The sequence below is a fragment of the Chiloscyllium punctatum genome, chromosome 3 (genome assembly GCF_047496795.1).
Source record: "Chiloscyllium punctatum isolate Juve2018m chromosome 3, sChiPun1.3, whole genome shotgun sequence".
Lineage (NCBI taxonomy): Eukaryota > Metazoa > Chordata > Chondrichthyes > Orectolobiformes > Hemiscylliidae > Chiloscyllium > Chiloscyllium punctatum.
The window spans coordinates 58,896,457-58,918,658 of record NC_092741.1 but is presented as its reverse complement, the minus strand read 5'-3'; the positions used below and the strand labels follow the sequence as shown (position 1 = coordinate 58,918,658).

General features: G+C 41.3%; 1 protein-coding gene across 5 annotated transcripts in view; it reads left to right on the top strand.

Annotated features, from left to right (window-relative positions):
- Positions 1-22,202, top strand: part of mdn1 (midasin AAA ATPase 1) — a 189,269-nt gene that overhangs the window by 76,659 nt on the left and 90,408 nt on the right. For all 5 annotated transcript variants that reach the window (XM_072553757.1, XM_072553755.1, XM_072553754.1 and 2 more), the window contains exons 38-50: positions 851-1,048; positions 5,003-5,110; positions 5,201-5,389; positions 6,368-6,472; positions 6,629-6,892; positions 8,320-8,587; positions 10,933-11,092; positions 11,396-11,512; positions 12,728-12,936; positions 13,180-13,325; positions 13,840-14,042; positions 20,619-20,839; positions 21,024-21,137. In XM_072553757.1, the coding sequence (XP_072409858.1) occupies positions 851-1,048; positions 5,003-5,110; positions 5,201-5,389; positions 6,368-6,472; positions 6,629-6,892; positions 8,320-8,587; positions 10,933-11,092; positions 11,396-11,512; positions 12,728-12,936; positions 13,180-13,325; positions 13,840-14,042; positions 20,619-20,839; positions 21,024-21,137 (2,302 nt within the window). The remainder of the gene's footprint in view (positions 1-850; positions 1,049-5,002; positions 5,111-5,200; positions 5,390-6,367; positions 6,473-6,628; positions 6,893-8,319; positions 8,588-10,932; positions 11,093-11,395; positions 11,513-12,727; positions 12,937-13,179; positions 13,326-13,839; positions 14,043-20,618; positions 20,840-21,023; positions 21,138-22,202) is intronic.

The window sequence follows — 22,202 nt, the reverse complement described above, 5'->3', positions numbered from 1 at the left end:
ATCCTGAATGCGTTGAGGGCTTTGGTTTTGCTATGTACTGCTGAGTAACAGCCAAAGTTAATTTGCAGTTACTGGATATAATGGCTTACTTGCGTCTTTGAAATGTTGGGTTTTTGCACTCTTCTGTTCCCTTCATCTCCATCTCTTTGTCCTTTCACTAAATGGTTAGACCAATGTGTTCACAGATCCTGTGTTAGCCTGTCACATACCCATGACTGCAAAATAGGTCAATTTGGTTTTATCACTTTTTTTTACCCCACCTGGTTATAAGTATGGAAGAATCCCTGCTAACGGGGGCTGACACTGATCAGGAATTCATGGAATGAAGAACTTTCGATCCAAATCTGCATCTTGCAGTAGTCAATCTGAGGATTACAAGGCAAGCTGCTCAATATTCTGTAAGACGGAGGAAATTTCCTTATTTCCCACCTATTTTCACATCCCTGTCTTACGTGATGGCTTCATTCCATAGACTAAGGGACATGTGATTTTTAGAATCAGTAGAATATAACATCATGAATTATAAGGCTGTTTGGGCATTAGGTTTTCAGTTCTTAATATTTTGTTAGTAATTGTATGTCTAGTATTTTGAAATATAACGTGAGTTTAGCTGCTCATATTCTGTTCTTGTTGTGCAAAATGTTCTGTGCATTTGTTAAGTACCACAAAATGTCTGATGATTTCACACAGCTCTGTATTCAGTGCTCTTAAAATGTGTCCCCCATCCGGACTAATACCCAAATTTTGAACTCCACAGTGCCATTTCACTATTGCCAGCAACAATAATCTAGAAACAAACTCTGATTGACATTAATAAAGTCAGCAACAATTGTCAACCTTATTCTTTCAGTTAAACCTAGCTTCCCAGTCTGTGCTAGAGGGGCTGAACTCCTGCTTTGACCATCGTGCTGACATTCTTATTCCCGAGTTGGGCCGTCGCTTCGTTGTGGAACATAACAGGACCAAGATTTTTGGCTGTCAGAATCCGTATCACCAAGGAGGTGGCAGGAAGGGCCTCCCCAAGTCTTTCCTCAACCGATTCACACAGGTAAGGCAAGAAACGTGTGTAATTCATGAGGTCTTCCACTGAAGCCCAAAAATGACCTGTTTTACAGATTTGCGATAAGATATTTGGCGTCATTAGTACCAATGAATAAAAGATGTGCAGGTTCTTAGCTGCTGAGCTTTTATTTTGATTGAAAAGGTTATGTTGATTAGATTACTTGCAGTGTGGAAACAGGTCCTTTGGCCCAACAAGTCCACACCCACCCTCCAAAGAGCAATCCTACATTTACCCCTTCACCTAACACTACGGGCAATTTAGCATGGCTAATTCACCTAACCTGCACATCTTTGGACTGTGGGAGGAAACCGGAGGAAACCCATGCGGACACTGGGAGAATGTGTAAACTCCTCACAGACAGTTGCCCGAGGCAAGAGTTGAAGCCGGGTCCCTGGTGCTGTGAGGCAGCAGTGCTAACCATTGTGCTACCGTGCCACCCTGTTGCAAGTCGGGTGAGGTGATTTTGACACTTCCCCTTTGATAACCTTGAAGCAAATTCCACAGTGATTTTATCCTTTCCACATAGACCAGTACAGCGCAGGAACTGGCCCTACAGTCCACCATGTCCACGCTGACCACGAAGCCACCCTAAACTATTCCCATCTGCCTGCCCATATACCAAATCTCTCTGTTCCCCGCCTGTTCAAGTGTGTGTCTAAATACCTCTTAAACTTTGCTATCTGCTTCTACCGTATTCTCTGGCAATGCATTCCAGGTGTCTAATACTCTCTTATTTTAAAAAAAAATCTTATCTCACACATGTTGCCAGGGTTGGAGAATCTGGGAGAGGCTGGAGAGGCTGAACAGGCTGGGGCTGATTTCCCTGGACCATCAGAGGCTGAGGGGTGACCTTATAGAGGTTTACAAAATCATGAGGGGCATGGATAGGGTAAATAGACAAAGTCTTTTCCCTGGGGTCAGGGAGTCCAGAACTAGAGGGCACAGGTTTAGGGTAAGAGGGGAAAGATATAAAAGAGACCTAAGCGGCAACCTTTTCACACAGGGTGGTGCATGTATGGAATGAGCTGCCAGAGGAAGTGATGGAGGCTGGTACAATTGCAACATTTAGGAGGCATTTGGATGGGTATATGAATAGGAAGGGTTTGGAGGGATATGGGCTGTGTGCTGATAGGTGGGGCTAGATTTGGTTGGGACATCTGGTCGACATGGACGGGTTGGACCGAAGGGTCTGTTTCCATGCTGTACATCTCTATGACTCTATCTCCTTTAACCATTCCCCCTCTCACTTTAAACCTATGCTTCCTAGTATTTGAAGTTTCCACCCTGTCCATGCCTCTCATAATTTTGTGTACTTCAAACAGGTCGCCCCTCATGTTCTGATGCTGTAGTGAAGACAAGCCAAGTTTGTCCAACCTCACCTTATTGCTAATACACATCAATCCAGACAACATCCTGGGAAACTCCTTTTTCACCCTCCCCAAAGCTCCCACATCTTTCCTATTGTGTGGGACCAGACTCCATACATTTCTCCCAAGATGACCTAACTAAAGCTTTTTACAGTTACAACATGCCTTGCCAACTTTTATACCCAGTGCCCTGACCGATGAAGGCAAGCATGCTGTACACTGCCTTTGCCATTTGTGTTGCAACTTCCAGAGAGCTATGGACTTGATCCAATATTACTCTGTGCAATAATGCTCCTAATAGTCCTCCCATTTACTATTTACTTTTTCTCTTGCATTTGACCTCCCAAAATTGGAAGGAGGTGAATGTTGTTACTCTTTTAATAGGGAAATAGGGAAATCCCTGGCAATTACAGACCAGTCAGTCTTATGTCTGTCGTCAGCAAAGTTTTGGAAAGAATTCTGAGGATAGGATCTATAAATATTTGGCAAAGGATAGCGTGATTAAAGGCAGTCAGCATGGCTTTGTGAGGGGCAGGTCATGCCTCACAAATCTCATTGAGTTCTTCGAGGAGGTGACCAGACAGGTCGAGCAGTGGATGTTGTGTATGTGGACTTCAGCAAGGCATTTGATCAGATTCCCCATGGTAGGCTCATTCATGAAGTCAGGAAGTATGGGATGCAGGGACATTTGGCTATCTGGATTCAGAATTGGTTGGCTGACAGAAGGTAGAGAGTGGTTATAGATGGAAAGTATTCTGCCTGGTGATCAGTGTTGAGTGGGGTCCTGCAGGGCTCTGTTCTTGGGCCTCTGCTCTTTGTAGTTTTTATTAATGACTTGGATGAGGGGGTTGAGGGGTGGGTTAGTAAATTTGCAGATGACACAAAGGTTGGAGGTGCCGTCGATCGTATCGAGGGCTATTGCAGGCTGCAGTGTGACATAGACAGGATCCAGAGCTGGGCTGAGAAATGGCAGATGGAGTTCCACCTGGATAAATGTGAAGTGATGCATTTTGGAAGGTCAAACTCAAATACTGAATATAGGATTAAAGACAGGATTCCTGACAGTGTGGAGGAATAGAGGGATCTGGGTGTGCAAGTACATAGATCCCTCAAAGTTGCCACCCAAGTGGATAGGGTTGTTAAGGAAGCATATAGTGTTTTGGCTTTCATTAACAGGGGGATCAAGTTTAAGAGCCATGAGGTTTTGCTGCAGCTCTACAAGTCCCTGATGAGACCACACTTGGAATATTGTGTCCAGTTCTGGTTGCCCTGCTATAGGAAAGATACAGAGGCTTCGGAGAGGGTGCAAAGAAGGTTTACCAGGAAGCTGCCTGGACTGGAGGGTTTGCATTATGAAGAGAGATTGAAAAAGCTCAGACTTTTCTCTCTGGAGAGAAAGAGGAAGAGAGGAGACCTGATCGAGGTATACAAGATAATGAGAGGAATAGATAGAGTCAATAACCAGAGATTTTTCCCCAGGGCAGGATTAACGGGTACGAGGGGTCACAGTTTTAAGATTTTAGGGGAAAGGTATAGAGGAGACCTCAGAGATAGGTTCTTTATGCAGAGAGTTGAGAATGCATGGAATGTGTTGCCAGCTGTGGTGGTGAAAGCAGAGCCATTTGGGACATTTAAGCGATTGCTGGACATGGAGAGCAGTGAGGTGAGGCGTGCGTAGGTTAAGTTATTATATTTTACATTAGGATTAAACCTCGGCACAACCTCATGGGCCAAAGGGCCTGTCATGTGCTGTACTTTTCTTTGTTCTAAAATGTATCGCATCAGATTTGTCCAGATTAATTCCATATGCTATTTCTCTGCTCAACTGCTGTTTTCTTTGACAACTTTGTGGGCGGCACGGTGGCACAGTGGTTAGCACTGCTGCCTCACAGCGCCTGAGACCCGGGTTCAATTCCCGCCTCAGGCGACTGACTGTGTGGAGTTTGCACGTTCTCCCCGTGTCTGCGTGGGTTTCCTCCGGGTGCTCCGGTTTCCTCCCACAGTCCAAAGATGTGCAGGTCAGGTGAATTAGCCATGCTAAATTGCCCATAGTGTTAGGTAAGTGGTAAACGTAGATGTAGGGGTATGGGTGGGTTACGCTTTGGCGGGGCGGAGTGGACTTGTTGGGCCGAAGGGCCTGTTTCCACACTGTAAGTAATCTAATCTAATCTAATCTAATCTAAAACTTTCCTCATTATCCATAATTCCTCCAATATTTGTGTGGTCCACAAACCTGCTAATCAGGCCACCTATGTTTTCATGTGAATCATTTTTATACAGGTGTATAAGCTGCTTGTTGAACACAGCTGTAATGGTATTAAATGAACTTAAATACAAAAGTGAAACTTGAGCCGACAGATTGGTCTTTGCTGTCATTTTACATGCAGCAGTAAGTTTTTCTTTTTGAAACACTTTGGCAAACAAATAAATACCATTATCAATGTGTAAAGAATGTGTTAAAGCAATTCAACTGCACAAAGTAATGCCGAACATACCTGGAATAATTTCTGTGCCTTCTTGGCAATTGTGTGTAATGTTCTGTTTTGAGGCTAATAATGATCTTATTTTATAGGTTTATGTGGATCAGCTTTCAGTTAAAGATATGGAGTACATTGCTGACACCATGTTTCCTGCAATTGGTAAAAATATTGTCAGCAAAATGGTTCAGTTTAATTACAAGGTAAAGGATCCTCTATTCTTTTGCTTAGAATACATGATTAAATAAAAAGTTCTGAACACTTCCTAATTTAGTTCTTTTTGTTTTTGGAAGATTAACCAAGAAGTAATGGTGGAAAGAAAATGGGGACAGAAAGGAGGACCGTGGGAGTTTAACCTGCGGGATCTCTTTCGGTGGTGCCAGCTGATGTTGGTAGACCAGATGCCTGGATGCTATGATCCAGGCCAGCATGTTGCTTTGGTATATACAGACCGAATGCGATCCAATGCAGACAGAAACCACGTAAGCATGTTGACTGATCTTTAATGGTTTGCAGTTTATTTAAATTGCCCGTTACCAGTAAAAGTAAATCTATGTCATGAAAAATCTTTTGCATTTCGGTTGGAAGATACATTATATAACTTGTATGTCTTTTCTGAGTTTGAGAATTTTTGTTGAATGTGGGATTGCTGTGTGAAACTTAATTAAGTATAATTCAAGACAAATGTTCCTAATAACTAGAGAGTTCAGAATCCGGGATCTTTGTTTAAGAAAATGGTGAGGCTATTTTGGACTAAGATGAGGAGAAACTTCTTCAGTCAGAGTGATAAGCCTGTTTAATTCTTGGCCACAGAAAGCGGTTGAAGCCAAAAACATTGAATGCTTTCAAGAAAGAGTTAGATGTAGTTCTTGGGGCTGAAGTGATCAAAGGATATTGGAATAAAACGGGAGAAGGACACTGAGTTGGATGATCAATAATGGTCATATTGAATGGTGGAGCAGGCTTGAAGGGCTGAATGTAGATTAGAGTGGTGCTGGAAAAGCACAGCAGGTCAGGCAGCATCTGAGGAGCAGGAAAATCGACGTTTTCGGTAAAATCCCTTCATCAGGAAGGGCTGAATGGCCTACTGTTACCTATTTTGTATTTTTCAAGCCTTCTGAGGACACTAAGTTAGTGCTTTGATATTCAGTCTTGTAACCCAAATCTGTTAGTTTTATGCAGGGGTAATTGAGATGTATCATGCGAATTAAAGCCAAAATAATTCATTTTGACTCCTTTTTTAGTTGGTAAATTGTTCTTTCCACTGGAGCACAAGTGCATTTGTGTTGATAGATCATCAGGGAATGATGGATAATACAGGGGAATTTTAACTCCATTTAAGACCTGTTTAACTTTTATCATAATAATCACTTCAGAATAAAATTGCAGTTGAAATTGCCTTTGTGCAACTGACTGATTTGGCTATTTTAAAATATTATTTCTCTTTCTTTCTCTGCAAGATGTTTTCTGTATTTAAAGAAATATTTTCTTCAAAAGATGTTGGCATTCACTCTCATCCCTACACTGGGTCCAGAAAATTCCACATCACACCACAGCAGGTTCAGGTTTGTGACTTTGCTTTGTATACTTTCGGGTAAATCAGTGTTCAGTCTTTGCACAAGGAAAGAACACGCTCAACTTTTTCTTTTAGTTACCTGGAGAGCAAGCCGTTGGAGCGTAATAGTAAACATTGCTATTATCCTTTTTTTTTCTTGTTTTAGGTTGGTTATTCTATACTTTCTCGTAATGGGTTTGTCATTCCTGTGACAAACAAGCAGCTGTCCATTCTTCACCATTCGCTTCAGCCACTGGAGTCCATTATGAAATGTGCACAGATGGGCTGGATGGTTATTCTAGTGGGGCCAGCTGCCTGTGGGAAAACTAGCCTCATCCAGCTCTTAGCTCTTCTGACAGGTCAAAACTTAAGAGTAATGGCAATGAACAGTGCTATGGACACAACAGAGCTACTTGGTGGATTTGAGCAGGTGAGGTATTCATTGGAGCAATTAGAGTTTCAAGCAGCATACCTCTGTCAAATTTATTTATACGGTGATGGGTTTTGTTCACTTTTATTTCAGTTACTCTTATTTGTTAAAATTGATACTCCTCAGGCTGAGGAGGATATTTCTGTTTGCTTGCAGTATTTGCAAAATTCATTTGCAATGATGTATTTGTCACTTCGAACACGAACGTGTGATTTAGTTCAATGAGTTTGTTTTGTGAATTTTCTTCCACTTCAGTTTCATTTTGCTTTAACCAGTTCATGATTTGAATTTATACCTTGTGTCCCTTTTTAAATTTAAATTAAGCCTCTCTGCTTCACCAGTCTGAATATTATTTTCAAAGTATTGTTTTGACTTTATTTGTACAGTTGCAAACTTACACTATGAACACTGCTTGTTTTTATTGCAGTTTTAAACACAAATGCTGCCAATTCATTTGTACAACCAGGTAAACTTGCTGTACAGAAGCTTTTTGACCCCTGGACTGTTCATGTTCTTAGACAATGCAAAACTAACCCTGCTGCTGTTCTCTTCACAATGGCAATATAATTCTCCTTTCCTTCAAAATCCCCCAAAGTTCAGTGGTCACTGAATCACTTCCTGTGAATTATGTGAAATTAATGATCCTCTGACTCCTGAATAGGAAGCAATATGCTCTCTTTTTTTCCTTCTGTGTTGCCAGCACACATACAGAGTCAGGCATATAGATGTATCAGATCTTTGCTGTTGCATTTGAGTCCTGATTATCTCCAGTCTTTTTTCACAACTATGGTTTCCCATTTTTGGGATTGTCCCATTGAACCTTTCCTTCTTAGGTCAACAGCTTTAGTGTAACTTCTACACTTTTGGGGGAAAAAAAATCTGCCTGCATTCAGTGTAACCAAGTTGTTGGTTTGCACAAATGTTTTATAACCTATTTCTCTTGTAGTTTGTGCACAAGTGAACACAAAACTGTTTCGGAGACATGAGTCTCTGTTGTCGTCTACTGTTGCATGGTACTTGTTAATATATCTATCATGCCATACCTTTGGACATTTTGTAACACTGCAGTTTTATTCAATATTGCCAGTGACCTTGTATAAGGAACTTGACCTTCAGTAAATCCTTTTGAAATCTCTTCCTAGTCCATTACTTCTGTTGTTTTTTATTTATGAGTAGAGTTGAAAAAGAAAGAGACCAGCTGTTGAACCTTTTGTCATGTATTTATCAGCTTCAAGCACATGTCTTTTTAATTCCAGCAATACTAGAGTTCTGTAGTGCCAAATGACAGTCTATTAATATGTGTACTTAACATCAATTTTGAATCAAAAGAGGCAGAGTGGTGATTGCCCTCTTTCCCTCAACTCAAGCTGTAAGATTGAAGATTGTGAAGGTGGAGAAAACCATATCAACTGGCTTTGTGTTTGCAGGTTGATATTTTACGTCCATGGCAGAGTTTATTTGAAAAGGTGAAAGATGTTGTCAATGCTGTTGCCAGAGATGTTCTGCTCTCCGTGGACTCTGTCCCCGATGATGGTGTTCTCCTCAAACTCTGGAATTCATTCCTTCTCAGTCATTCGCACTGCCTGAATGAAGATCGTGATTCTGTCATTTCTTCTGCTGCAGTGAACAAACTGGAGAGTTTGCTTATTCTTCTCCAGCGTTTTAACAACAAATTTAACACTCTGTCACCTTCAGGTAGGCATTTCAGGGGATATGTCTAAAAGGCAAGGATGTGATTTGTGATGTTTTGCAAAAATAAAGTATTTGACTTTCTTAGCACATAAAATGGGAAGCAGAATGGCTCAGTGGTTAGCACTGCTGCCTCACAGCACCAGGAAGCTGGGTTCAACTCCAGCCTTGTGCAACTGTCTTTGCACATTCTCCCTGTGTCTGCATGGGTTTCCTCCCACAGTCGAATGATGTGCAGATTAGGTGGATCAGCCATACTTAATTGCCCGTCGTGCCCAAGGGTGTGCAGCCTAGGTGGAGTAGCCATGGGAAATGCAGAGTTACGGGGGGGGGTCTGTGTGGGATGCTGTTTGGAGGGTTGGTGTGGACTTGATGGACCGAAAGATCGTCTTCCACACTGTAGGAATTCTGTGATTCTAAAATAACTTTAAAAGTGTTGGCCAAATTACAGAATATTGTTTATACAGCTCACATGTTTTGGTTGAATAGATTTAGACACATTGTTTACTATGAAGATATTCCCAGTTTCAAAGTTATTGACTTCTTCTGGGGATACGGCTTTCACTGATTTGCCTTCCCATATCTTGCCCGGAGTCATTAATCTGGAATGACACATTATGGAATTTAGAGGGTATCTTACTGATCACTTGAAGCAGTTTTTAAAGAATGTATTAATTTGTGAGATGTGGACACCATTGGCTGGCCATCTTTTATTGCCCGGACCCAGTTGCCCTTGAGAATGTGGTGGTGAGCTGCCTTCTTGAACTGCTGTAGTCCATGTACTGTAGGTTGACTTTAGAGAGGGAATTTCAGGGTCTTGATCCAGCGATAGTGTAGGAACTGCAATAAATTTCCAAGTCAAGATGATGAGTGGCTTAGAGGGGAACTTGAAGGTGGTGGCTTTCCCATATATTTGCTGCCCTTGTCCTTCTAGGTGAAAATACTCCATGGGTTTGGAATGTGCTGTTTGAGGATCTTTGTTGAATTTCTGCAGTGCATCTTGTAGATAGTACACACTGCTGCTGAGAAAGTGGATACTTGTGGATGTAGTGCCAGTCAAGTGGGCTGTTTTGTCCTGGTTGGTGTTAAGCTTCTTAAGTGTTTTTGGGGCTGTACCCTGTTCCACCACACTCCTGAGTTATGCCTTGGAGATGGTGGCCAGGCTCTGGGAGTCAGGAGGCGAGTTACTCATGACAGTATTCCAAACCTCCAACCTGCTCTTGTAACCACTGTGGGTGTATGTGGCAAGTCCAGTTGTGTTTCTGGTCAATGATAACCCCCAGAATGTTAATAGTGGGGGAATTCAGTGATGGTAACACCATTGAATGTCAAGAGGCGGTAGTTAGACTGTCTCTTGTTCCTGATGATCATAGCCTGCCATTTGTGTGGCACGAATGTTACTTGCCAGTTGTCAACCCAAGCGTGGATATTGTCCAGGTCTTATAGCGTTTGAACATGGACTGCTTCAGTGTTCAAGCAGTCGCACATTGTGCAATTGTCAGTGAGCATCTGTGCTTCTGACCTTATGGTGCAGGGAAGGTCATTGATGCCGCAGCTGCAGATGGTTGGGCCTAGAATGCTACCCTGAGGAACTGAATAGATTAGATTACTTAGGCCCTTTGGCCCAACCAGTCCACACCGACCCGCTGAAGAGCAACCCACGCAGACCCAGTCCCCTACATTTACCCCTTCACCTAACACTATGGGCAATTTAGCATGGCCAATTCACCTAATCTGCACATTTTTGGACTGTGGGAGGAAACCGGAGCACCCGGAGGAAACCTACGCAGACACAGGGAGAATGTGCAAACGCCACACAGTCAGTTGCCTGAGGCGGGAATTGTACCCGTGTCGCTGGCGCTGTGAGGCAGCAGTGCTAACCTCTGTGCCACCGTGCCGCCCTACAACTCCTGCAGCAATGTCCTGTGCTGAGATGACTGACCCTCCAACAACCACAATCATCTAACTATATGTCAGGTATTACTCCAACCAGCGAGAGTTTGCCCGCTGATACGTATTTATTTCACTTTTGCTCTGGGTCCTTCATGCCACACTTGGTCAAATGTAGCCCTTGATATCAAGGGCTGTCACTCTCACCTCACCTCTGGAATTTAGCTCTTTTGCCCATGTTTGAACCAAGGCTGTAATGAAGTCAGGAGCTGAGTGGCGCTGGTGGAACACATTATGAATCTCAACCTTTAATGTATGCTGGGTATGGTAGGAAGGTTTTATGTATTTAATAAATCTCCTGTGAAATTATTGTTTAATTGCATATTAATTTTGCTGCCTTTTCTAAACCGTGTTATGTCTTAAGTAATTGGTAGAAATATTCTGTTTCTTTGGTGCTTCAGAATTTTCAGATTTGATCTCAGAATTCCACCATTTTAAGCACCAACACAGTGAATTCTTGGACGGCCAAAGTCGTGGTACTTTTGAGTGGGTTGATGGGATGCTTGTTCAGGCTTTGAATTCTGGTGATTGGCTACTACTGGACAATGTTAACTTCTGCAGGTAAAATTTATATCTGGAAAATACATTACACTGCCATAATTTTGTAGATTCTGAATCTTTTGTTTATAAATGTTGTATCAATGAATTAATTGCTTTTATGCTTGCGTAAAATGTAGGGAAAATGGATCATGTTTCTTTTCATATCCACATTTGGTATCGTAGTTTCAAAGGTCCAAGAGCTCGCAGCTGCTGTAAATATAGCTGCAAGTGGATTGGTTGTACTGGTGTATAGGGACTGTTGGGATAAAATGTACATTTAACCATTTGCTAATCATGTAATCCATTTTGTACCTTTTTATTTAGTCCTTCTGTGCTTGATCGTCTCAATGCTCTTTTGGAACCTGGAGGAGTGCTTACCATTAGTGAAAGAGGAGTGATTGATGGCACCACCCCAACAATTGTTCCACACCCAAATTTCAGGTATGCTGTGAAGTTGTTTTCTGTTTTTTGGTAACAGAACAGTGCAGCACAGGAACGTCCCCTTCGACCCACGATGTTGTGCCGAACATAATCCCAAATTAAACTAATCCCTTCTTTCTGCCCTTGGGTCCATATCCCTCCACTCCTTGAATATTCATGTGCTCATCTAAAAGTCCCTTAAATGCCCCTGTAGCACCTGCCTCCATCACCACCCCTCTCAGCCAGACCCTACCACTCTGTGTGGTTTGAAAAAAAAACTTGCCCCTTTCATCTCCTTTGAACTTACCCCTCTTGCCTTAAATGCATGTCCCCTGGTTTTAAGCATATTAACTCAGGCTTGATTTTTTCCAATCTTTGCTTCTCATAACTTTAGACTTCTGTCAAGTTTCTGCTCAGCCTCAGCCGATTCAGATTTCAACACTGGCAAAAGGAACAGATTTGTGATTATTTCCAGTTGTTTTAGTCCACATTTGCTGGTGTATTTTACTGCCAGTCTGAATTATAAGTGGAGCCAACCTACTACTACTACTTCTTACAAAATACTTATTAGTGCAGTCACAGGGGCAGTTTGTATTTTTGAGGGGGCATGAGTAAATCCACCAGGGATGTATGTTACTGGCCTGAAGTTAAATGCAATTTTATGTACAATGAACGTTGTCTCAGCTTTTCTGTCTTGTTAATCAAAATGCAGTAGAAGACCCTATGTTTCAACTGCCCATAAATCCTTTCAGGCGTTAATGTGGTTGGTTTTAGTGTTGTACGTGACTGTGTAAGCTTATGTTTTAAACTGGTGTTTCTTGTGTGGAGTTCTGTGTATGTCTGATAACTTAATGTATTCAATATTTTTTAAAATCAAAAGTATTGGGCAAATCAAAATTCTACCAATGTGTGTTCCATTCCTGTCCAGCCTTGTCCAATCCTCCAGTGAAAAAATATTTTTCTTTCTTTGCTAAATATATTGCTAACCAATTCCCTTTTGAGTGATCTTTCTACTCCTCCTAATTCTGCATTCAATTATCTCTTGGCCTCAAAAATGGAAGACCAGTTTGTATTACAATTTGTTGCTACATTATCCTGTTGAACTCTGCTCGCAAGCCTTTTTAAGATCACTTTTGGTTTATGTCAATTATAGAAAGTAGGAATGTCCAAATGATAACAATTGACTAATGCTATTTTCAATTTTCACGTTTACCTTTTTTTAAAATTTAAAAATAGACTCTTTATGACCATGGATCCAGCACATGGGGAAATCTCTCGGGCCATGAGAAATCGTGGAATTGAGATTTATGTTGCAGATGAACTCAGTGCTGACCCTTTAGATAAACAGGACATTAAAACATTGTTACATGGCCTTGGTTTTGTGGGAGAAGAAATGTGCACTGAATTGATGAAATTGTATTCCGAAGTAAAGGAAATTGCAGCAGGTAAATTGAGTATTTTAAATTGATTAAATTCACATTTTCTTGATAAACTGTGGTTCGAGCTGCACTATCTGACAAGAATAGGAGTGTACAAGTGTTGAATTGGAACTTTGCAGCTTGCTCAGTTGCTTAGGTTTTATTAGAACTGTAAATGTAAAATGTTTGGTTCCGGTTACTCTGTAGCTTGTGGGCTTGTGAAAGATTGATTTACCACCTAAGCTATTTCTCCTTTTCTTTGCTATAAAGGCACTTCTTATTCCATCTCTTCGCTTCTCCACTGTGCCGTCCTTATTGTTCAGCAGCTGAAACATGGTCTCAGTCTGGCGGACGCATTCCATCAAGCTTGCACAGAAGTCTTTGCCCTTTCACAGTCTGCTCAAGCTCAGCAAGAGGTGAGGGTTAAGGTCTTATTTTTCTGAAGGAAGTTCACTTTATACTGAAAAACGTTTTAGTGGAAGATGTCGTGAAAGTATATTTTATGTTGGCAAATAGTGAGTGGTCACGTATGCTGTTGTTTGAATCATGATGTGGAGGTGCTGGTGTTGGACTGGGGTGAACAAAGTTAAAATTCTCAACACCAGGTTCTCATCCAACTGGTTCATTTGGAAGCACTAGCTTTTGGATCTCTGCTCCTTCATCAGGTAGCTGTGGAGCAGGATTATAAGATAGGATCTTACGATTCTGCTCCACAGCCACCTGATGAAGGAGCAGTGCTCAGAAAGCTAGTGCTTCCAAATAAACCTGGTGGGAAATTAGATTAGAGTCCCTGTTGTGTATTGAAACATGTACAACCTGGCAAGTCGCTTTTAAGTCCTCTTAAAATGATTATGAACCTGTGAAGCTAACTTTTAGTTTTTCTGCCTTGGTTATAATTACTGAGCTGAAAGTAAAATCACTGTATTACAGCAAGTACGAGAGCTGGTGGAGAAGCACCAACTTAAATTGACGTCTTCCGAGTCCTGGGGTGACTCCTTGGTCTGTTTGGGATTGTGGCCGGATTCTGTTCCATCAGTAGTGTTTGCAGCAGAGGAATCAATGTTGTCCATGGTTCATCGAGATGGACAGGTCCTGTCCTACTGTTTAAACCGACTGAGCCTGAGCAATAACAGGTGGGCTGAAGGCGTTCGGGGAAAGACCATGTTATATTAATGTAGCCACTTCACTATAATTGAATTGATGCCAATACATATTGTAATCTTACTTGGCATCATTTATTTCATATCACTATTTCATGTGTATCCTGGTGATAAATGACTACTTGCTGTCACTTGCAATAAGTGGAGGTTACTTGAGATGTACTCAGCTTATTAGGAGTGTTTTTTATTCTTTTATGGGCTGTGAGTATCACTTGCAAGTCTGGCATTTGTTGCACTTGAACAGATTGGCTGTCTAGGCTATTTCACAGGGTAGCTAAGAGGCAACAGTTGTCCAGACAAGGCCAGGATGGAAGATTAACTTGCTTAAAGGTCAGCAGTAAATCAGATGGGTTTTTTGTGACATTTGATAGTGGTTACATGCTTGCCAGTTGACTAGTCTTCCATTCCAGGCGGTCTTAATTGAATTCAAATTTCGCCATCTGCCCTGATGGGATTCAAATCATTGGCCCCAAAACATTATTATCTATTAAGCATTTACTTTATTCTAGGCATCAATTTAGCTTATTTGGCTGGTTGGCTGATTTTTAAGATGTGGTGTCGTGCCAACAGCTGAGGTAACTTTTATTACTTATTCCCTGGCTCACTATCAGCAAGCCTTTCTGTGTCCCTGCCTGTCTGGCTATATTACCACCATTCCCCCAACTGCTGTCAGTCCTGGCAAAGTGTCGTTGGACTTTTCTCTCCATTGATGCTGCCAGGCCTGATGAGTTTCTCCAGCACTTTGTCTTCGATCCCCAGAGAATTAGCCTGATGTTCTATGCATTACTAATCCAGTGATGTTACCACGATGTCACTATCTCCCTCTTGTATCATCTTGAGCAATGAAGTAACCTGATCTGTATTTGGCATAGAAATGTTTCTGTATGATGTGATTCAGTTCAGGAGGAAGGCAATTGCAGAACTGACCTGATCCTATTGAATGGCAAAGCAGTCCCAAGGGGCCGAGTGGCCTACTGCTGTTTGTGTTAATTATGGGCCTCTCCTATCTGGATAAAACCCATTGGAGCTCCACCAAGGAGATCTGCAAGAAAGATGCTTTGACATTCTGCAAATCAGGTTGTACTTGAAAGACATCGAGATAATCCAGAAAGGTCTTTGCATTTTAGCTCATTGGGAGGACAAATGCACTTTGAGCAGACGACAAGTATTTGATGCAATAAACACCAGTACAAAAATGAGAAGAATATCCACTTGGATTCATTTGAGGCAAATCGTACAGATGTATCGCAGCAGAAGTCAGATAACAGGAAGGAAGAAGATTGCAGTGTGTGTTGCCAGTATTAGATGAAGTAGAATGAGAGCTGATTCCAATCTAGCAGAAATGGTGGCAGATACTAGTTGGGCTGTGTGTTCAACTATCCTGCTGTCGGCTTCATTTCTGTCTGCTTCGGTTAGGTAAGGTGAAGAGCAGATGTCTTTTCCCTAGGGTGGGTGATTTCAAGATTAGGGCCAAATGTTTTTGAATGGTTCATTCGCAGAATGAATTTCCAGAGGAAGTGGTGGGTACAGTTACAACATTTGAAAGACATTTGGATAAGTACATGACTAAGAAAAGTTTGGAGGGAATTGGACCAAGTGCAGGCAGGTGGGACAAGTTTGGTTTGAGGACATGGTCAGTATGGGCCAGTTGGACTGAAGGGTCTACTTCCATGCTGTATGACTCTATGAATGTAATCCCACTAAAACAACCTCACCATTACAAGACAAAATATAAAGAAAGGATCTTTCTAAAAAAAAAACTGATCAGAGGATATGACTTTTTTTTGATGTCATGGAAGAAATTGCATATAAGAAGAGGTATGTAGTCAAGCCAACCTCTCACTTTGACATGAGACTTTGCTGTAGAATAGCAGTTTAGCCTAGACTGACAGTATCAAATTTTATATGAAAATATGACTGAGGATCTCAAACACAATCTTTTGCATTTAATTAAATCTTGGCTATTTTGTTGGTTTGTTTGAGTCCAGGTTGTGATTATTTTGCTTCTATTAGATTACTTTGCCACAGTTTGGGACAGATTTGCAGTCCTGATAGAGGACTAAATTTACATGGGTGACAAGAGCATTTAATGCATCATGGCTACTTGGAATTTCTGTAGATACTTGGAGATATTATTTGGGCAGATTTTGTCCAGCAGTTCCGCACTGGAACAGTTTGCACATAATCTCCAGCTTTTGCTATGAACTTAGATCCTTTTTTTTTTAAATATGTTGCATCCTTTGAAATATCTACCTGATTTTCTCTTAAGAGGTATTGGCCCTTGCCACAGGAATTGATCATAATAAATTATGCTCCAACAACTAACTTTAGCCCAACCTGTCCTTGATCTAAGCAGTTTTCCAAGAATTTGTTTTCCTTTAAAATACTACCTGGTATTTTCTAATGGAGTATGTTATGCTCCTTTTTGTTTGAATACTAATATGAAATTCAATCAAATGCTCCCTGGACAGAAACACAAAATAAACTGACTTAGTAAAGGTATAGATGAGAGTAATTTGCAAATTGGAAATTTGCATATATTCAGCTGTGGAAAGCATTCATTATTGAATACAACATTTTACACTAATCGATGCAATATATTACAGTTTACAAAATAAAACCAAGTCCATTGGTTAACTTTTCTGCTTCTTGATCTGTTGAGGAACCATTCATGACAATTCTATAATAGCGCAGGTGTAACATTGGAACTTCAACACTCAAAGCACAACATTGTTACAGCGCAGCTTTTACAATACTTCTTCCATTTGGCCAATGCTGCCTACATCAGCTCTTCAAATAAGCATCATCACCGAGTTGAAGAGTGTGGTGCTGGAAAAGCACAGCTGGTCAGGCAGCATCCGAGGAGTAGGAGAGTCGATGTTTTGAGCATAATGTTGACTCTCCTGCTCCTTGGATGCTGCCTGACTGGCTGTACTTTTCCAGCACCACACTCTTCAACTCTGATCTCCAGTATCTGCAGTCCTCACTTTCTCCATCATTACCTAGTGTCAAAGGTGTTTTTTCCATACCTCAGTGCATTATTTTGATCCACATAATCGTTCAACACCCTCTTGAATGCCTCAGTTGATCCTGCTTCCACCACATTTCCTCGCTGTGTCTTCCATACCCTAACAATCCACAGTGTGAAAACACATGGTGGCTCAATGCTCAGCCCTGCTCCCCTCAGCGCAATGGACCCAGGTTCAATTCCAGCCTCAGGCGATTTGTCTGTCTGTGTGGAGTTTGTTCATTCTGCCCGTGTCTGCATGGGTTTCTTCCAGGTGCTCCGGTTTCTTCCTACATTTCAAAGATGTACACATTAGGTGGATTGACCATGCTAAATATCCTGATCGTGTCTAGGGATGGGCAGGCTTAAGTGGCTTAGCCTTGGGATGGGTAGGGGGTGAGATGCAGTTTGGAGGGTTGGTGTGGACACAGTGAGCCAAATGTGCCCTGCCTACACTCTAGGAAGAGATTCAATGATATGACTCTATTCTTGTTCCATTACGAGGAGGATCAGTTTCTCTTTGTCTATCCAGCACACTTGTAATTTTGAAAAACTCTATCAGATTTCTTCTTCACCACCACCTTTTCTCGAAGGAGAACAGTCCCAACTACAATCAGTCTTCATTTGAAATTTTCCTGGACCTATTCTTGTAAATTGTGTCTGCATTGCATTCACATCCTTCCTATAATGTGATGCCCACAACTTTAAGGAGAAAGTGAGGACTGCAGATGCTGGAGATCAGAGCTGAAAATGTGTTGCTGGAAAAGCGCAGCAGGTCAGGCAGCATCCAAGGAACAGGAGAATCGAAGTTTCGGGCATCAGCCCTTCTTCAGGAATGAAGAAGGGCTGATGCCCGAAACGTCGATTCTCCTGTTCCTTGGTTGCTGCCTGACCTGCTGTGCTTTTCCAGCAACACATTTTTAGCGCTGCCCACAACTTTACACAGCTGAGTTCAAACAAGTGTCTTGTACAAGTTCAACATCACCTCCTTGCTCCTGCAATCTCTGCCCCTAGTAATAAAGCTGAGGACACTACACTTTATTAACTATTTTCTCCACCTTCAATACTCTGGCCACATACACAACCAGGTTTCTCTGCTCTTACCTACAGATACCTTTAAGATCTGCACCTTTTCTTTCTTGTCTTTCAGCGCTTTTCTTACTAAAACGCATCACCTCATAGTTCTCTGCATTAAACATTACCTACCATCTATTGCCCACTTCACCAACTTAGAGTCATAGAGTCCTATAGCACGGAGATAGCCCCTTTGGCCTAAACTGGTCCATGCCGACCAAAATGTCCTTCTACACTAACCCCATTTCCTTGTACCTGGCCTAGATCCTTCTAAACTTTTCCTATCTATGTATTTGTCCAAATGCCTTTGAAATGTTGTTGATGTACCAGCCTCAACCTCTTCTGCTGACAGCTCATTTCATATGCATACCACCCTCCTGTGTAAAGTAAAGTTGCCCCTCAGATTCCCATTTATTCTTTCCCTTCTAACCTTAAACTGTTGACCTCCTAGTCAGCGATTTCCCCAACCCTGAGAAAAAAACTGAGTGCCTTCACCCTATCTATGTCCCTCTTATACACTTTTGTAAGATTCCCCCCTTAGTCTCCTACGCTCTAAAGAAAAATGTCCTAGCTTGTCCAACATCTTCCTATAACTTAGTCCTTTGCATCCTGGCAAAATGCTTGTAAATTTCTTCTGCACTCGTTCCAGTTTAATAACATCCTTCCTGTAGCAAGGTGTGACCAAAACTCAACATAATACTCCCAAGTGCAGCCTCACCAACATCCTGTACAACTGCAATGTAGCTTCCTAACTTGTATACTCAATGCTCTGACTGATGAAGACCAGTGTGCCAAAAGTTTTGTTCACTGCCCTGTCTATCTGTGACTCTACTTTCAGCGAACCATGCACCTGAACTCCATGGTCCCTCTGTTCCACTATATTCCTTTAAGGCCCTACCATTCACCATGAAACTCCTACCTTGATTTGACTTTCCAAAATGCAAGACCTCACACCTATTTGTACTAAACTCCACTTGCCATTTAGAATCTTTGAGTCAGAGATGTACAGCATGGAAACAGACCCTTTGGTCCAACCTGTCCATGCTGACCAGATATCCCAACTCAATCTAGTCCCACCTACCAGCACCCGGCCCATATCCCTCTAAACCCTTCCTATTCATATACCCATCCAAATGCCTTTTAAATGTTGCAATTGTACCAGCCTCCACCACTTCCTCTGGCAGCTTTTCCCCAGCTGCTCAAGGTCCAACTTATCGGAGTCCTGTTGGAGTTTCATGCTTTCATCCTGATAGTTTACAAGTTTTCCAAATTTCACGTCATGTGCAAACTTTGAAATTGTCTCTTGTCTCCAAGGTCCAGATCATTAATATAAATTAGGAAAAGCAAGGGTCCAAATACTGATCTCTGGAGAGCTCCACTACAAAATGCCCTTAACCATTATGCTGTTACCTATCACTCAGCCAATTTTGTATCTAATTTGCTCCTAACCCTTTTATTCCATGACCTTTATCTTTCCTCACAAATCTGTTGTGTGGTTCTAAATCAAACACTTTTTGAAAGTCCATGTACACCATATCATTAATACTCTCATCAAGCTATTCTGTTACTGCCTCAAAAACTCACTCAAGTTAGTCATGAATGATTTTTTTTTCCCTTCAAGAACTGGTGCTGACTTTTCTGTAATCAACCCACCATTTTCCATGTGACTGCAAATTCTATCCTGAATAGTTGTTGAGGAAGCTTCTAAAAACAGTGACATTGAACTGACTGGACCATAATTGCTGCGCTTTTCTTTACTGTCCTTCTTCAACAAGGCCATAATGTTTTCAATTCTCCGGTCGTCAGTCTTTTTCAGGGATGCCAGAAAAAATATGATCTGTGCCTCTTCAATTCTCACCTTGACTTTCTTCTCAATCCTTGAATGCATTTCTCTGGTCCCAGTGTCATTTCAACTTTTGAGTACCAGCAGTCAATCCAACACTACTTCCTTAAAATTCTGAACTCTTCTGCTGATAGAGTATCCTCCTCTGTTACCATGGCCTGGTCAGCATCTCTTTTTGTAACTGTAAAGTATTCACTTAATACCTCAGCCATGCCCCCTGCTACCATGTGTAAATCGCTTTTTGGTCTCTAGTTGGCTTTACTAATTTTACCACTAAATTTATGCCTAAAGAAGACTTTGTCAAACAATCCAAATTCTCTGACAGATGAAAACCTATCAGTTCAGAGAAGTTCTAGCTACAACAATGGAATGAAGACCTCGGAGACCAATCACCACAAGGATGAGCCAGAGATAGGAAGTGTAGGAATGAGAGACTGAGAGTAAATTGTGCACATTTGGCAGATTGAGGACAAAAGGCAAGGAAGAGCAGTGTGCAAGAATCCATATCCTTGAAAGTTTGTGTTTATTTCCAAGAGCCAATTATTTTCAAAAGTAAACAAATGTTTGTCACAATTCATCATACGATGTCTGTAAAGGATGTTGTTCTCTCCCTTTCCTTATTCAGATCTCGACCCCTAACTCTGGCTGATCTTGAGTTAGTTTTGCAATCCTGTAACATGGACAATCTTGTATTTCATGGCAATAAGACTGCAGTTCAAGTGACAGATGAACTCTCAATGGTTCCTGCTGCTATCAGGTTGGTCACAGAGAAAGCATCTAATCAAGATTGGCTGTTAAGGGCAAGATGGTTGTGTCATGCAGCAAAAATCTACAAGCAGCTACCAGGTAGAGTATTGTTACCAGTGTTCTAATACTTAAACCTGATCGTACAACTTTGATCAACTTTAAAAGATGCCTGATTTTTATATGTATTCTATAGATATTCAAAAAAATCAAGGTTCTGTTGGCTTCATGTGGGTGATTATAAATTGTGTGCGATTTTAGTTGATGGCTTTTTTTTAACCTATAGAGTTGGTGTGTGCCCAACTGGAGGCAGGGGCAAAAGCTCTGAATGCAGTTTACTCCAGTGTACTTCCCACAGGAATGAAGGAAGTTGTACAGCAACTACAGCTCGATGTCAATGGTAACATTGTTTAGATCATATATTTTCTAGTTTTATTCATTTTCTTAGATGAACTGTTTACAGACGAACCTTGATTATCCAAAGGACATGGGTGGGCAGTATTTTGTTCAGTTTTGTTTTATTTTATATGCTTAAGCCTTAAAATAGAACTTGGAGCAAGACATTTATGGTGAGAGCAGCACTCTCTACCCTAAACAGAAATACAGGAAAAGTTTTATTATCCAGTACCTATGGGCCAGGAGGGTGCCAGTTGATCAAATATTTCAGTTGTTCAAGAGGTCACATAATCAATATAAAAACATAACTAAGTAATAGAAACGTAATGCAGGTGGTATGCATATCATTGTCTTTTCTTTTCTCTCTTTCTCTCTCTCTCTCTCTCTCTTTCTCTCTCTCTCTCTCTTTTTTTTCTTTCGCTCTTTTCTTTCTCTCTCCCTTCCTTCCTTCCTTCCTTCCTTCCTTCCTTCCTTCCTTTTTTTTCTCTCTCCCTCTCTCTCTCTCTTTTTCTTTTCTCTCTCTTTCTCTCTCTTTCTCTCTCTCTCTTTTTCTCTCTCTCTCTTTCTCTCTCTCTCTCTTTCTCTCTCTCTCCTCTTTCTCTCTCTCTCTCTCTCTTTTCTCTCTCTCTCTTTTTCTCTCTCTCTCTCCCTCTCTCTTTTTCTTTTTCTCTCTCTCTTTTTCTCTCTCTCTTTTTTTCTTTTTCTCTCTCTTTTTCTTTCTTTCTCTCTCTCTCTCTTTCTTTTTCTCTCTCTCTTTCTTTTTCTCTCTCTCTCTTTCTTTTTCTCTCTCTCACTTTTTCTTTTTCTCTCTTTTCTTTCTCTCTTTTTCTCTCTCTTTTTCTTTCTCTCTCTCTCTCTCTCTCTCTCTCTTTCTTTTTCTCTCTCTCTCACTTTTTCTTTTCTCTCTTTTTCTCTCTCTCTTTTTCTTTTTCTCTCTTTTTCTTTCTTTCTCTCTCTCTCTTTCTTTTTCTCTCTCTCTTTCTTTTTCTCTCTCTCACTTTTCTTTTTCTCTCTCTCTTTTTCTTTCTCTCTTTTTCTCTCTTTTTCTTTTTCTCTCTCTCTCTCTTTC